The sequence below is a fragment of the Vulpes vulpes genome, chromosome 1 (assembly GCF_048418805.1).
Source record: "Vulpes vulpes isolate BD-2025 chromosome 1, VulVul3, whole genome shotgun sequence".
NCBI classification, from domain to species: Eukaryota; Metazoa; Chordata; class Mammalia; order Carnivora; family Canidae; genus Vulpes; species Vulpes vulpes.
The window spans coordinates 22,084,646-22,101,490 of NC_132780.1; the positions used below are offsets into that span (position 1 = coordinate 22,084,646).

Here is a 16,845-nt window from a genome sequence, read left to right on the forward strand (position 1 = left end):
TTTATGATAGTCACAGAGAGAGAGAGAGAGGCAGAGACACAGGCGGAGGAAGAAGCAGGCTCCATGCACCAGGAGCCTGATGTGGGATTCGATCCCGGGTCTCCAGGATCGCGCCCTGGGCCAAAGGCAGGCGCCAAACCGCTGCGCCACCCAGGGATCCCTGTATGTTATATTTTAGATGTGTCCCTTGTGTCAATGCTATGGTTGGACATTTTTAATCAATAAAAATTACTGGGGTGCCTGGGTGACTCAGTCAGTTGAGCAGCTGACTCTTGATTTTGGCTGAGGTCGTGGTCTTGGGGTCATGAGATCAAGCCCCATTTTGGGCTTCATGCTCCAAGCAGAGTCTGCTTGAGATTCTCTCCCTCTCCCTCTGCACCGCCCCCCAAATAAATAAATAAAGCTTTCGAAGAATATAAAAAATTACTGACTTCAGATCTAAGCATTTATTCCATACTCATTTCATGAGATGGTTGGTACATATTTGGGTTTAAATACATTCTCTGTGGATATTTGTGCTTTTCTTTGCCTCACTTATTCTGTACATTTCCTTTTAAAAACTTTGTTATTTCTTTACATTTCAATTTTTCCTTCAAATTTGTAAGGTGTACACACTGATTCTGTTTATTAGTACTTAGGCTGAAAATGATAACATACTTCTTTAACACAATAGAATATAGGTACTATCTTTGCTTTCTTGAAAAATATGAGATTTAAAATTAATTAGCCACTCTCAGTTTACATGGTATTGAGCATATACATGGTAATTCCATCATTCTGTCTCCAAAAAGGAAATATTTATGTTTTACACAGATAATGAATGGTTGTATTAATCAATAAACACACGACTCTCACAAATCCTCATACCTCCTACCATCACAGACCATTCACTTGGGATCACTTTCCTTCGACCTTAAATAGAATCTTTAAAGATTTTTATTTATTTATTTATTTATTTATTTATTTATTTATTTATTTATGAGAGAGAGAAGATGGGGGGCAGAAGCAGAGAGAGAGAATCTATAAGCAGACTCCTCACTGAGCAAGGAGCCTGGTTCTGGGGCTCAATCTCAGGATCCTGAGATCAGAACCTGAGCCAAAATAAAGAGTCAGCTGCTCAACTGACTGAGTCACCCAGGAGCCCCCTTTTTAAAATTTATTTTATTTTTTCCAGGAGCCCCTTAAATAGAATCTTTAAAGCGTCATTTCTGTTATTTTTTTCCATTAAATTCCTCATTTTTGGTCTCACATAGTCTTGTGTTACATTGTATAAAAAAAATTCGAAGATGCATTCATTGTATATAGAAAACTGGTTGTGGTTATTTCTTCCACAGTTTCAATATGTTCTTTTACTGTGTTCTGGACAGATAACTATAATGGGTGTGACTGAAGACATGTGTATATAATGGAGAAACAGTATTTGGACCTGAGTTGCCTAAGACTTCACCCAGTGAACCTAACTTTGAGATGCAGTCAGTGAATGGATGATGTTTTGGTTGTCGTATCAGCAAGGGTGTAAAAGGGTAGAATGTAGATGATGAATGATAAAATGGGTGTTGGTAATCAAATTGATGGATTGTATGTCTAGGTGTTCACCAGTACTATTATTTTGGACACCCAAGAGGACAGGCATATCCTCACTTTCCTTACACTTAATTTGGGACCATGTAAATAAATTTTGGCCAATGGAATATGGGCAGGAGTGATTGTAAAAAGGTTTCTTTGTTTTATCTTTTCATTTGTGCTCCTTACTGGAGTTCCCTCCTTGGGCCTCAGTGATTCCAGTTTTCATAGTTCCCCAGGATTATTGCTTCCTTGGGAGCTGCAGATCCAGATGATGGGAAGATGGTGTCTTGATAAGGAAGAGAACCAGATATGGTGGCCTTCAGCTGCTGGATATCAGTCTTCATCTCACACAAATGCAGCTCCTAAACAAAATCACAGTCCTCATGGTCTCTGCCATTATTGCAAAAGCCAGGAGATTAGGTAAAAGGTTCTTATAAAATTAAGTGCTCCAGGCACCTTCAACCTCCTAGCCGACCCTTCCAATGTTCTAATTCCCAGCAGTGGGCTCAGAGGAGCCACGGAGGTCTCTTCCCAATTTTCCCTCTAATCAGTTTGGAGAAATCACTCTCCAGGTTGGAAATGAATCTTTCTGTGTCTTATTGACACTAGAGCTTCACTCATGGTGCTCAACCCCTTTGTTATAAAGGAGCCCCTGTGTTGGCATACTAAAACAGTTCAGAGAGTGGGGGTCTCTAATAAACCTCAATAGGTTTCTGTCTCTGAACCTATTCCCTTTTGTCTATTCCCTTTGAGAGATACACTTTTCTCCCTAGTTCCTCCATCCCTCTTCATTTATGCAGCTGAGATTTTTTAGAAAAGATATCATGCTGGAATTTCCTTCTCCCCAAAGGGAAAAATAATTCTAGAATTTGACAGTAGCCAACCAGGTAATCAAAATAGCCAACCAGGCTAATTAAATGACCCTTTGATATCTTTTATTTGCTCCATCTCTACTAGCATTTTAGTCTGGGGACACCGATCATTTATCCCTATTGGATCAGCTATCATCCTCCTTCTGGGCAAAATATTCAACTGATACTGGCAGAATCCACAGTGTACTTCCCATCAGAATTCAAAGAATTCCCTCAAAACCTCCCCCCTGGGTTAATCAATATCATATAAAGAAGCTCTTTGAGGCATAACAGATGATCATAAGGGTTACAGCTTCATTATCTCCCTACACTGGTCCCTGTAACACCTGTTTTACCTGTGAGAAAACTCAGTGGCTGGGGATGGAGGTTTTTCGAGGACCTCTGAGCAACATTTGGCACTTTGTTGTTCCTAACCCATATACACTATTGACGTCCAATCCCACTGAAAACAAATTTTTCACTGTAATTGACCTTTGTAGTACAGTTTTAGTATTCCAGTTGCTAAGGATAGCCTTTTGCCTTCACTTGGGAAGAATGGCAATCCACCTGGACAGCAATATTCCAGGGTTTCACAGAGTCATTCTTACATTCCACAAATATTAAAAGCTGATTTGGGTGATATAAAGTTTTCTGCAGGCTCTACTTTGTTACAATACACATAGATCATTTTCTTCTTTGCTTTCCTTCTTAAGCCTCTTCAGAGCCTCCAACTGTAAAAACTTTTGGCCTTACAGGAACATAAAGTCTCCAAAGAAAAATTGCAATGTGCTCAAACTCAGGTTTAATACCTAGGGCACCTGATCTCAGAATCACGACTACATTTGGATTCAGGTAGGTTTCATGGCATCCTGAAATTCCCTGAACCTGAAATGAAGTGTCAATTATAAGGTTTTCTTGGACTAGCTGGCTGCTACCAAATTTGGATTCCAAACTTCTTTCTTATGGCTCAACTTTTTAAAAATGCCAAACCTAACCCTATTATTTGGAAAGGTCAGAGTGACATAGCTCTTGGGACTTTAAAGAAAAGTCTTTGGGGGACAACCTTATTATCAACTTGTCTTTTCCCTCTTTGTATGTGTGAGGGAAGGTAATGCCCTTAGAATGCTCACCCAAAAACTTGAGGACCATCATCACTCCATAGGGTATTATAGCCAACAATTAGACCCTGTGGCTAGGATATATCTCCCTTCCCTCAAAGCCATTCTATCCATTACCCTTTTAGTTAAGGCCACTGCAAAAATAGTCATGGGGTCCCCCTTCACCATCCTGTATCCCACGCAGAAGCAGCCCTCCCAAGTTCTCTTCATATGCAACACCTTTCAGCCAGTCACCTTTCCTCCTGTTAACTGCCTCTCATGTAACTCTTGTTGTAATAGCCTTAATCCTGCCACCCTTCTCCCCTCCTTCATGGATGAAACCCCTCACACTGCTTAACTTCAACAGATCACCTCTTTTGACTCCTCATAATAATTTACAGGAAACTCTTCTGCCACAGACTTTTTGTAGCTTACAAATGATTCATATTTAAAGGGTGAAAATAGTAAATATCATGCTGGGTATGCCACTGCAATTTGTTTTGAAGTCAATGAGGCAGCACCTTTACCTTTGGCCACTTTATATCAACAGGCCGGCTGCTCTGGCTGTTATTAAGCTTCCTGGGCATTCCACATTTGACTCCCTGGAGGCAAAAGGAATCCACCTCACTCATACTTCTGCCAAATGGTGCTCTCAAGGAGGGAGACTCAATAGCCAAACTCTGTCCAGTCCAAAGGGATGTTCTCCCAGATGATAATTTGGAAAAACTGGCCAGAGACACCCAACAATTGGCTCCAAAAAAAGGAAAAAAATATTGGAATACTAATAATTACTGATTTGATAAGAAGAGAGAATTATTATTTGGACAAAATGACAGTACAGCCCTACCAGAAATTCTAAAATTCCCACTATTTGCTAATGTACAACCATTCATCTACTGACAAAAATGATTGTTTTGATGAACCAATATTGGTGAGAAAATATTAATAAAGCCACAAAAAATAACAATTCACTTGTCCTGCTTGTCCAAAGGGAAAGGAAACCTGAGCAAATCACTCCCAGACACTTTGAGCTGCCCAATAAACCATTCAAGGTTTGGCAAATGAAATTATTATTTATTTATTTATTTTATTATTTTTTTGGCAAATGAATTTCATACAGCTTTCCCTGTCTCGTGGATATAAATATATTTTAGTGATGGTTTATATATTTTCTCTACTGTACCAAAATTTCCCCTTGTAGACAGGCCACTTCTTCTGTGGCTCTCTTAGAAAAGATTATCCCTACCTGAGAAACACCTCTCAAACATCATAGTGGTTGAGTAACCCATTTTACCAGTCAGGTGCTTCAACAGTTTTGTTCTGTTTGGATGATTTTATAATAATTGTGCGTACCATCCTCAGTCCTCAGGGTTAGTTGAACACATTAATGGCACTGTTAAGAATCTATTGGTAAAATGTGTAATGATCCTCTACATACCTTGACCAAAAATATTGCCATTGATCCTACTAAATCTCAGATTCCTCCCACGTAGACTCTCCCCCTTTGAGATACCATAGAACATCTTGGCCCCTGTTTCCTTTGACCCACAGATATAATTAAATATTATAAGGCCCAATTGTTTCTATTAAAAATTCCATGCTTCAGTAGAGCAACATTTTCACAATGCACTCCTGGGAGATGGAGACCCTAAGCATCACACTTTGCAACCTGAAGATTTCATCTACTGGAAAGGATTCCTCCAGAAAGACTCACCAGGAAGGCCCCACAACACTTGTGCTGCCAAACTCCAGGGAATAGACTCCTTTTAAATTCATGTAATACATCTAAAGAAAGCACCAAACTCTGACTGGACCTGCCATCTGCTGGGTGACCTGAAAGTAAAGATTTCCTGGGATTGAAGCAGATGACATCTGACAAGACTTGTTTCCTAAGATGTTTGGACAAGGTATATTAAAAAGTTCAAGATTTACAGCTCTTCCTTCCTCCTTCCTTCCTTCCTTCGTTCCTTCGTTCGTTCGTTCGTTCGTTCGTTCCTTCCTTCCTTCCTTCCTTCCTTCCTCCCTTCCTTCCTTCCTTCTTTCTTTTAATCTGGACTATTAACTGACTCTGGATTCTCAGCCAAATTCATGGTTTCTGAATTTAAAACTTTAAGACTGTATTGCTGATAATGCATTTGGTTCCAAACAGTTCTTTTGAGATAACAATACTGTTTAAAAACGTTTTGAAGTTTTTGATGGACTGTTTTACAAAAAGTCCATCAGCTGTTGCATTATGTTTATATCTGCACTCTCTTCCCAAATGCACTTGGTTAATTCTTTCAGTATGTTCTTGCACTATTCTGCTTTCATGGCCTTTTAAAGCAGGGACTTCCAGGAAGTATACATAACTCCAGGATGGGCTCCATAGGGAGAAATTTTCTTCCTCAAGTCAGAATTAGTGCGGATAAATATTTTTTGGTTGGCTATTTACAGACCTAGAGTTCTCCAACGTGAGACATGATATCCAGGAAAGGTCCTTCCTGACATCAAGGGACAAAAGGCCAACAATTAGAAATGATTAGCGATATTTTCAGGTAAAGATCTTGGTCAAAAGGGGGAAATGTGAAAATTAGTAAAAGAAAATGTCACTATAATAGAATTGGGAAGCCAGAAGGGGGAGCTCTCACGCAGTACCACTGGAAGTCAAGAATCACCAATTACAGAGGTCAAGAGAAGAATCTTCAACAGGGAAGAATCATCAATTACAAGCCTGGACAGGAAAAGATGTACATTTCATCTCCTACAATAAATCGACCACCCCAGCAACTTAACCAAAGAGAAATCATCATCACCCTGAATTCTTGCTTTTCTCCAATGGATTTCCATTCAAAACAATACTTCCCAAGTTGCTCTTTCTTCTCCACAGAACAATTGTTTTTCCTTTGTTAAACTAGTCTATGGTTTTTGTCATAACTTACCTGTCCTGAATTGCAATTCTCTGCTATTCTAGAATAAACCCATTTTTGCTAGCAAAACAACTGATTTGGTTGACCTGATAAGGTCAACGATATGAAACCATATTAAGTCCACACCCACTTAAGGCTAAGATCAATTAGTCTTGATAGTCCTATGTTTTGAATCATATGGGCTGTAGGGATGTGTCCCTTGGACAATAGACCTACCTGTGCTTTATGAAACCTTCTTGTATAGGATGTCTTTTTTTTTTTAAATTAAATGCACCTAATGGTATGCACATGTGTTTAATGCAAAAATTCTAACCCTCATGATGCTACTTGCTGAGTCACAATGGTTATATGTTGTGTTTTAACAAATATCATTAGTGATTCGGCAAAGAGAGGTCCCTGACATCCTCCTACAGCAGTACATGTGAGAAACTGGTGATGATGATGAATAGTAACAATAACAGCTTGTAAGTATTTAGCACTAGGCTCTGTGTTAAGCATTTATCATTTCATTTCCCATGAAGTAGGTTGTACTGTTTTCCCATTTTAGTTATTAAATTTTGGGGGAAGGAAGACGGTCATGACTTTTCAAGAGAGTTCCAGTTCTCAAGCTTAAGCTAGGGCCCCTCCCACAGGTTTTATCTGTCAGGAGGTGTAGGTTGGGCCAGAGAGTTTACAGGTGATGATGATACTGTCAGGTCAGGGGGTTAAATTTGGGAATCAAGGAATTAGAGGAATATATAACAATACCACACAAAGGCCCCACCAACGAGGCATATCCACCATTCAATTTAAATCTCAGTCCCTTGGGCACCTGGGTAGCCCAGTGGTTACGCATCTGCCTTCCGCTCAAGTCCTTATTCCGGGTTCTGGGATTGAGTCCCGCATCATGCTCCCCATAGGGAGCCTGCTTCTCCCTCTGCCTATGTCTCTGCCTCTGTGTGTCTTTCATAAATAAATAAAATCTTACAAACAAAAAAACAACTTAGTCCTCAGAGCTGAGAGGTGAAGTAGCTCCCCCAGGATTAAAGACTGGATCACGTGCTGGAGACCTCTGAGGATGGCCTTTGTCCCAGGTGACCAAAGAAATATGGGTGTGTCAGTGTAAGAGGAGATTTGGCACTACTGGACCATATTTCTTCCATGTTTCTCCTCCCCGCAGCCTCCGCCGGAGCCACTTTGCTGTTCTCAAGAAAACCCGGAATGATGCCTATTGCCTAGTTCGATGCAGGGCACCAACTACATTACCCAGAAATCTGTGCCCACTGCCTTGGCGTCGTGCCAATGACAGCCCGGAACAAGGCGTCTCCCGCTGCCTTGGCGGCAGAGGTGGGACTTCCGGCGTCGCCATCGTGACGTATTTTGCCTGTGCCGGGGCTCTCCGCGCCGGCGGCAGAGCCTCGGGGACTGGGGTGGTACGCTTCCCATGTGGCTCTCTGGAACCGGGCAGGGAAGGACGGTAAAACACGCACTTTTGCTGGCCTCCATGAGCCCTGTCGTGGGACGGGCGACCTTGCGCGGAGGTGTACTCCGGGGCAACGCCCCTCCCGAGGTCTTAGCAGCCCCGCGCCGTCCTCGTCTGTCCCCGGCCGCCGCGCCCTGAGCCTGGGCTCGCTTTCACGCGGGGGAGACGGGCTCGGAGCGCGCCGGTCGGCCGAGGTCTCCCCGCCTCACGGAGGTTTGGTTCCCGCTGAGCCCGCAGGACCCGCCGGGTTTGCCCGCCTTTCACGACCTGGTTCTGCTTACAGGATCCCATGGCTGTCCCGGCGCTGATGTACCGGGCTCAGGTGAGCAGAGGGTCCCTCAGGCCCTCGCCGACCCAGATAGAGGGGGTGGCGTGTCCAAGGACCCTCCTCACTTTGCCTTTAACGTTCCCTTCTCCTGAATGTAAGGGCAGCGGAGGGCGGTCACTCCCGAAGCATCTGCGGTGAGGTTCCGGGTTCCAGCATCCCTGGGATGAGGTGTGCAAGGGTTTCCGAGATGCAGGAGCCAGCTAGTAGACATACTTGGAGGTGGGAATGAATTCGTGTTCCAGGAGCAGTAGGTAGGTGCCTGTTACATCACTTGGTGAGAACAGAGAGCAGGTGGTCAGGGGTCAGGCCTGGAATGGCAGCCTGAAGAGCTGGGCTTATGTTCTGATGGTTGTGGGAGTCGTGGAAGGTTTGAAACAAAGAAGGGAGATTATCTGACTTAGATGTTAACAGACTCCGTGGGGCTGCAGAGTGGAAAGATTGGGGGGTATGGCGGTGGGTAGGGAGACCAGAATGGAATTTACCTCAGTAAACCAGGTGAGTGTTGATGGTAGGTGGACCAGAGTGGTGGCAGTGGGGGTCAGGATAGTGTATGAGTTCAGTATCTGGCTTTTAAAATAAGGCCCACTTGGGACGCCTGGGAGGCTCAGTGGTTGAGTGTCGGCTTTCGGCTCAGGGTGGGATTCTGGGATCCAGCCCCCCATTACGCTCCCTACAGGGAGTCTGCTTCTCCCTCTGCCTATGTGTCCGCCTCTCAATATCTCTCATGACTAAATAAATAAAATCTTTAAAAATAAATAAATAAAGTAGGACCCACTGGGTTTTCTGATGAGACATAGTAATACGATATTCTGGGACTCTCTACTTGTTTCTCTATCTGCATTTTACTCTGGGGACCGTAAGTGGGTGGTATTTCTAACCGAGCATTCTGAGTCCTGGCAAGGAGTTAATAGAGTTTCCTACTTCTGGTAGCCAATAGGATAAAGATTGAAGGGTGTATTGGGCCCAGGGACAACGTTGTGCAAATGCTGGCAGGTAAGATTGTGTTGGGAGTCCTCAAGGAACCACAGATCTTACTTGTCTGTTGGGAGCAGGGTCAGGAGTCCGGAATGGCAGGCTGAGGAGCTGGACCTCAATTTGAGGGTAGTGAAAGACATGGGAGGTTTGGAACAGAAGAGAAAGGTGACCTGACTAAGATTTAATGGATTCCCTTGAGCTGCTCTCTAGTTGAAAACAGAGCGTGGACATGAGTGGGGAACCTACTGCAGTTGTCTGTGAGTGTTGATGGTAACTGGCCCAGAGAAGTGGCTGTGGAAGTGAGAGACATTGGTGGATTTTATATCTGTTTTATAAGCAGGGTGGCCAGATTTTCTGATGTGAAGGGTGAATGAGAGAAACGGATGAGTTGTGGGTGACCCTAGAGGGTTTTGTTTTGTTTTGTTTTCTTTACCTGGTTGGGAAGCTGATAGAGTAATTTTCTGTAGTTACATTGGGGATTAGGCTTTCCTCACGTTGAGTTTTAAGAAGTCTAGAGACTCCTTAGTTGAGACATCAAGGTGGGTGCAGGTTTTTAGTTCTGGGAGGGGTATGAGTTTCAGAAGTTCAAAAGGTGATGGCCAGTATGTGAAATGGGGTAGAGCTGTGGGTTACATTTAGGAGAGAGTATCTCCAGGTCATGATGGCAATGCAGTGAAAAACAAGAAAGTTGAGGGATACCTAGGTGGCTCGATTGGTTGAGTGTCTGCCTTCTGCCCCGGTCATGATCTTGGGGTTCTGGGATTGAGCCACACGTCGGGCTCTCTGCTCGCTGGGGAGTCTGCTTCTCCCTCTCCCTCTGTAATCTCTCTTGTTCTTGCTCTCTAATAAATAAATAAATAAAATCTTAAAAAATAATAACAAGAAAGTTGAAACTTGGGACTATGAACTGGGTCTCTTGCTTAGGCACTGGTGACAGTGGTGCCTGTCACAATGATATATGTGCACTTTTTGGACACCACGTGCAGAGTGGCATTTTGGCGTGGGGGTGCCCTATAGGTGCATATGTTATGGACCAGAAATTTGTTAGTGGCAGTGGCAGTTCCAAATGGGAAAAGGGAGTGGTTCAAAGAATAAAATACATGTTGGGGGAAGTGTGATCTAATGGTCTTAAGGTTGTATCTTCGGGGAAGCATGGTGTGAAGGACAGCAGGAGAGCATTTGGTGCCCTTCATGGCCGACCCATAGATTACATAGTATCTATCTGCCCACCTACCTGGCTCTGGGCTGCACTCAGAGAGACATGAGGAGAGAGCAGGCGCTAGTGGTGTCCTGGTGTCTCCTCTGAGCTAGGAGGCTGGGAGGAGAGGGACCAGCGGTGGCTGCATGCATGCATAGACTGGGATTCTTGGGCAGCCTCAGTGGCCTAGAGGTTTAGCGCTGCCTTTGGCCCAGGATGTGATCCTGGGGACCCAAGATCGAGTCCCACATCGGGTTCCCTGCATGGAGCCTGCTTCTCCCTCTGCCTGTGTCTCTGCCTGCCCGCCCTCCCCACCCCGGTCTGTCATGAATAAATAAATAAATAAAATCTAAAAAAAAAAAAAAAAAAAAAAGACTGGGGATTCCTGTTGCCTATGGGTTCAGCTGTCCGCCATCATAACAGGACCATGTGACCTTCGAGGATGTGTTCGTGTACTTCTCCCGGGAAGAGTGGGAGCTCCTTGAGGAAGCTCAGAGACTTCTGTACCGTGATGTGATGCTGGAGAACTTTGCACTGGTGGCCTCACTGGGTAAGTCTCTGTTTTATCTATTGGTATATGGCAGATTATGCCCCAATTCAGTGGCTTAAAACAGTAAAAAAAAAAATATTATTTCAATTTCAGTGAATCAGGAACCTGGTCACAGCTTACTCATGTGCTCTCATGAGGTTTTAGTCAGGGCTGTGTTCTCATCTGAAGGCCAATCTCAGGAAGAGTCCACTTACAAATGCACTTGTGTGGTTGTTTGCAAGATTTTGTTTCTTGTGGCTTGTTGAACTGTGACAAATAGTCCCTCTCTGGCTGTTGGCCAGTGGCCTCCCTTGGTTCCTTGTCATGTTGCCCTTTCTGTAGTGTACCTCCTAACATGGATGCTGCTTCTCTCTGAGCAAGTGAGTGAGAGAGAATGTCCAGGATGGAATCCAGTCCTTTCCTAACCTGACCTTGAAAGTGACATCCATTATCCCATTATCCTTAGAAATGAGCCAGGCCATGCCTACAGGCAAAGGAAGAGGCTTACACAAGGGTGAGAACGCTGGGAGTCAGATATTCCCAGGCCTTCTCAGAGGCTGCCTTCCCCAGGCCCTCCCACTCACTCCTGTGGCCCTTGGTTTGGTTATTGCCCTGTGTCCCAGAGGCCGCTCTTTTTGTCCAGCTAGCTCAGTGACTCTTCTCCCTCCCTCCTCTGGTGCCCAGAGGAGGTGCTATGGGTGCCAGGGCTGGGCTGTGTGCAGCATCCCCTCCCTTGCTGAGCAGTTCCAGCACTCGCTGCCCAGAGCCTTGCTGGAAATGGGCTAGGGGCTCAGGGCCTTTTCATTCTGTTCAGCAGGTTCAGCATGGCTTGTGCACTCCTTGGCCAGGTAACTGTCTAGATCCACGGCAGCTCAGTGTCCCAGGTCTGCCCTCAGGCCTGTTCTGCTAAATCTTCCTTCGGGGTTCTGTTTTTTAACATTTCATTTTCTTCTCTGTGGGGTGGGTCTGCCTAGGCCACTCGTCTGCCCAGAGTTTTCTTTATAGCTTTATCTTCCAGATCCCATGTAGTGGCTCACTTGGAGAGGGGCAGGAAGCCTTGGGTATCTGACGGGGCAAACCTGATCCAGCCACAGTGAGAGAGGCCCAGAGAGGGAGCTGGAGGATCGTCATGTTAGTGCTGGGTTCAGATCATACTTTTAGCCTACTTTGTGTTCACTAGTGTTTGCCAGGGCCTGTAATGATACTTCATTTCTACCTTTACTTCCCTATTTTTGGTACTTTGTCCATTTGTCACTTCTTTTCTGTCTTCCATCCCTTGGCTGTTTCCTTCCTTCTTTGGCGTCTTTATCTCATTCATTTTTCTCTTCTCCCTCTGCAATACTCTGCAATGCTGGCTACTTTAACGTGCAATGAGTCGTGCATATTTCCTAAAATAATCCTTAAGAACCAGCTACTTATTCACAGTCAGATTTTCCTGGGCCTGGACACATTTTTCTGTAGAGAGCTCAGCAGCCAAGGCCCTATTCAATGGAGGAGCAAGCTGGAAACTTCTCTGTGCCCTCTACCATGTACCACAATTGTGCCTCCTCATCGTTTCTCCTTACTGTGACCTTAAGAGGTCCAGGACCAAGAGTGGGCCTTTTCTCACCCTGATCCTGGCTCCCTTGTCCCACCAGCAAGCCAATGCCCTCATTCTTTGGGGTTTCTCACACACAAGATTGGGCTGCTGCTGTCTACCAGAGTCAACATTTACCTCACCAGCATCTTTTTGCTTTCAGATTGTTGGCGTGAAGCAGATAATGAGGAGACACCTTCTGAGCAGAGTGTTTCTGTAGGAGGGTCGCAGCTCAGGACTTCCAAGTCAGGTGCATTTATCCCAAAAGCCCACCTGTGTGAGGTGTGTGACCCACTCGTAAAAGATATTTTGCACTTGGCCAAACACCAGGGATCACACCCCTTGCAGAAGCTGTACACACGTGGCCCATGTAGGAGAGGATTCTTGTTCAGTGCAAACTTTTACCAACACCAAAAGCGGTATAGTGGAAAGGATCTCTTCAGAGGGGCTGCTGGTGGGACCTCGTACGTGAAGAGCTGTGAATTCCACATGTTAGGGAGACCCTTTACTTGCAGGGAGGAAGGGATGGACTTGCTAGATAGCTCTGGCCTCTTCCATTGCCAGTCGTCTGTCAGTGGGATGATTCCATACAAAAGGACTGAGTTCACCGAGTCTTTCCCACACAGCACTAGTCTTGGCCAACCCCAGGGAGACCACGATGGACTGGTGCTTTTCAGTTGCACTGACAATGGGAACACCTTCCTGAACACCTTCACTCTCCTTGGCAACCAGGTAAGTTGTACTGAAGTAAGACCCTTTAGGTGCACACCATGTGGAAATATGTCCAATGAGAAATCAGCTCTCATTAATCACAGAAAAATTCACAGTGGAGAGACATCACATGTGTGTAAAGAGTGTGGAAAGGCCTTCATTCACCTGTCTCACTTAAAAACGCACCAGAAATTTCACACTGGAAAAAGACATTACACATGCAGCGAATGCGGAAAAGCCTTCAGCCGCAAAGACACACTTGTTCAGCACCAGAGAGTTCACACTGGAGAAAGGTCTTATGACTGCAGTGAATGTGGAAAAGCCTACAGCAGAAGTTCCCACCTTGTTCAGCACCAGAGAATTCACACTGGTGAAAGGCCTTATAAGTGCAGTGAATGTGGAAAAGCCTTCAGCCGTAAAGATACACTTGTGCAGCACCAGAGATTTCACACTGGAGAAAGGCCTTACGAGTGTAGTGAGTGTGGAAAATTCTTTAGCCAAAGCTCCCACCTTATTGAGCACTGGAGAATTCACACAGGGGCAAGGCCTTATGAATGCATTGAATGTGGAAAGTTTTTTAGCCATAACTCCAGCCTCATTAAACATCGGAGAGTCCACACAGGAGCAAGGTCTTACGTGTGCAGCAAATGTGGGAAAGCTTTCAGCTGCAAAGACACACTTGTTCAGCACCAGATAATTCACACTGGAGCAAGGCCTTATGAATGCAGTGAGTGTGGGAAAGCCTTCAGCCGTAAAGACACACTTGTGCAGCACCAGAAAATCCACACTGGAGAAAGGCCTTATGAGTGTGGTGAATGTGGAAAATTTTTTAGCCATAGCTCCAACCTCATTGTACACCAGAGGATTCACACTGGAGCGAAGCCTTATGAGTGCAGTGAATGTGGAAAATGCTTTAGCCACAATTCCAGCCTCATTCTACACCAGAGGGTTCACACCGGAGCAAGGCCTTATGTGTGCAGTGAATGTGGAAAAGCCTACATTAGTAGCTCCCACCTTGTTCAACACAAGAAAGTTCACACTGGAGCAAGACCTTATGAATGCAGTGAATGTGGGAAATTCTTTAGCCGAAACTCTAGCCTCATTCTACATCAGCGGGTTCACACTGGAGAAAAGCCTTATGTGTGCAGTGAATGTGGGAAAGCCTACAGTAGAAGTTCCCATCTTGTTCGCCACCAGAAAGTTCACACTGGAGAAAAGCCTCATGAATGCAATAGTTTTGGTGGTCCTTTAGTTACATCTCTTAAACTTGTTTAGCACCAGGAAGTTCTCACTAGAGAAAGGCCTTACAAATGTAGAAAATGTTCATCTCCTTGTTCAACCTGATAGGACTCACATCAGAGAACATCTCTGTGATTACCCTTTGTGAAAGTCATCACCCAGCAGGTGAACCTTGTACATCCATACATGTATTATGGGGAGATTCCCAATTAGTACCACATAGGTGGGAAGCTTCCATGAGGTGCATTGCACTTTCTGAACTCTCCAGGGCTTTTGACAGAGTTCTATCACTGCCCGTGCCTATGGCGGAAGCCATCCCCTTTCTCCCAGCTGTCAAGGTCCCACAGTGTGTGTCAGCTACTCTAGTATGGTCAGGGAAGGCAGACTCCTGTGCTCTCTCTCCTGTTCTCTGGATGGAATCATGAGTGTTCTGAGCCCAGTGAGATCCTCACTTCCAACTCCCTTGACTGGATTCTGAGTGGACATTATCCAGCCCTGGCCAAGAGATTCTGAACTGGAGTCTGCTGGGGATTTCCAGACAAGATTTCTCTTCACGAACAGTGTCAGCTGTAAAAATAATAACCATGACTCATTTGTTGTCTTATAAATCCCCAATCTTTCAAACTGCTTGCCCCATGCTGCTCTGATTTGTGCGGTGACACAGGCCTGCTCTGGCAGTCTTTACTTTGTGTGTGTGTGGAGGGGCGGGGGCTGTCTATTCACTGTGTGGAATAGATTAAGAAGAAGTTGGGTTCTTCCAACATGAAGAGAGGAACACCTGTTGTCTGCACTAACTTTATATGCCTCAGAAGGGTTAGCAGAGTGACAGAACAGATCCCAGTCTAGCTGGCCTAATTTTCTTTGTGTCCAAGGCTTGCTAGAAAAGAGTGAAGAGCTTTGTGTGCCTCATCCTGTGGCCTAGGAGGCTAGGTTTCCTGTGAGCCCCAAGTTCATTTCTGAGGAGAGCATGATTGGTGAGAGAATCTCCAGCGCTTCTGGAAACATGAATTGGGTCTCTTGTTCCTAGAGAGTGTTCCATGTTCCCCAGCACTTTTGAGGGATTTCTGTCTCTTGGATCTGCACAGAAGCCAGTCCCTGATGTCCTGATTCCCATAGGCAGGTGTCATTGCCTGGAAGGCCTACAGGGCAAGGTGGGGCTAATAATTGGGACAGAAACACTGAGAAAATGGAGTGGGGATGAGTGTCTCCTCTGACAGAGGCATCTACAAATGTCCATGATTTTTGTGGGATGAGAATATAGAAATTCTCAGAACCTTCAGACTCTTTATCTTCTGTGGCCAAGGCCACTGGGAATGTCTAAGGTTTGTGGATTTTTCTACCTCCCTGGGCCGTTGATGTTGTAACCATCACTACACAGGCAGGAACCTCAGGACAGATGAAAGAGAGATACAATGATAGGGCTTCTCTGACTCAGCTAGCATTCCTAGTGACTGAAGTGGACATGAATTTCATTGCTCTGGTTTTTGCTGACATTGAGGCAGGGGTCACCCTCCTGAATTGTGGAGAGAGGGATCTGGTAAAACCAAAATAGTTGGCAGACGTGACATTCTAAGAGGGATGGTAAATGACTTTATGGGGAACATTTAGTTCACAAAAACTTCATTGAGATATGATTGACATGAAATAAACTGCACATATTAAAGTGTGAAATGTGTTACGTTTCAGCATGTGTATATACCTGTGAAACCATCACCACAATCAAGATAATGAACATATTCAACACAATTGAAAGATTCCTTGTGTCCTTTTATAATCCTTTTATCTCCATCTTTCTAATACCCTTTCTCACAATTCACAAAAAAGAGGAAGCATTTTCTAGAATTTTGTATAGATGGAATTATATGATACATACATTCTGGGGAGTGGGGACTCCGGCCTTTTTCACTATCCATAACTATTTTGAAATTAATTCATCTTGTTGCATGTATCAATAGGTTGTTCATTTGTATTGTTGAGTATTACTTCATTGTATGCATATACCACAATTGTTTTTTATCCATTTAGTTATTAGTGGATGTTTGGGTTGTTTCCAGCATGGGGGCTGTTAAAAATAAAGCTACTCTGAAGATCTGTGTGCAAACTATCACTTAATAACATTTCATTATATAGATACACCACAGTTTGTCTATCTATTCCCCAACTGAAGAACATTCTGGTTGCTTCCAAGTTTAGCAGTTATGAATAAACCTGCAATATACATTTGTATGTAGGTTTTGTGTGGATATAAGTTTTTATCTCTTGGGTACGAGACAAGGAATGTGATTTACTGGATCATATAGTAAGAGTATATTTAGATTTGTAAGAAACTTTTTTTGAAAAGATATTTATTTGAGACAGAACACAAATAAGCAGGGTCCAGAGGGTGAGGGAGTGGGAAGAGCAGAGG

General features: G+C 44.4%; 1 protein-coding gene across 4 annotated transcripts in view; it reads left to right on the forward strand.

Annotated features, from left to right (window-relative positions):
- The window catches only part of ZNF304 (zinc finger protein 304), a 29,996-nt gene extending 13,328 nt beyond the window's left edge, over nt 1–16,668 (forward strand). Inside the window, exons 4-8 of one of the 4 annotated variants that reach the window (XM_072762672.1) lie at nt 7,580–7,746; nt 8,166–8,204; nt 8,310–8,461; nt 10,807–10,933; nt 12,652–16,668. In XM_072762672.1, the coding sequence (XP_072618773.1) occupies nt 10,900–10,933; nt 12,652–14,474 (1,857 nt within the window). In that variant the 5' untranslated portion in view covers nt 7,580–7,746; nt 8,166–8,204; nt 8,310–8,461; nt 10,807–10,899 and the 3' untranslated portion in view covers nt 14,475–16,668. The other 3 variants (XM_072762661.1, XM_072762720.1, XM_072762699.1) reach the window with 3 other exon arrangements.
- Nucleotides 16,669–16,845: the final 177 nt, after the last annotated feature.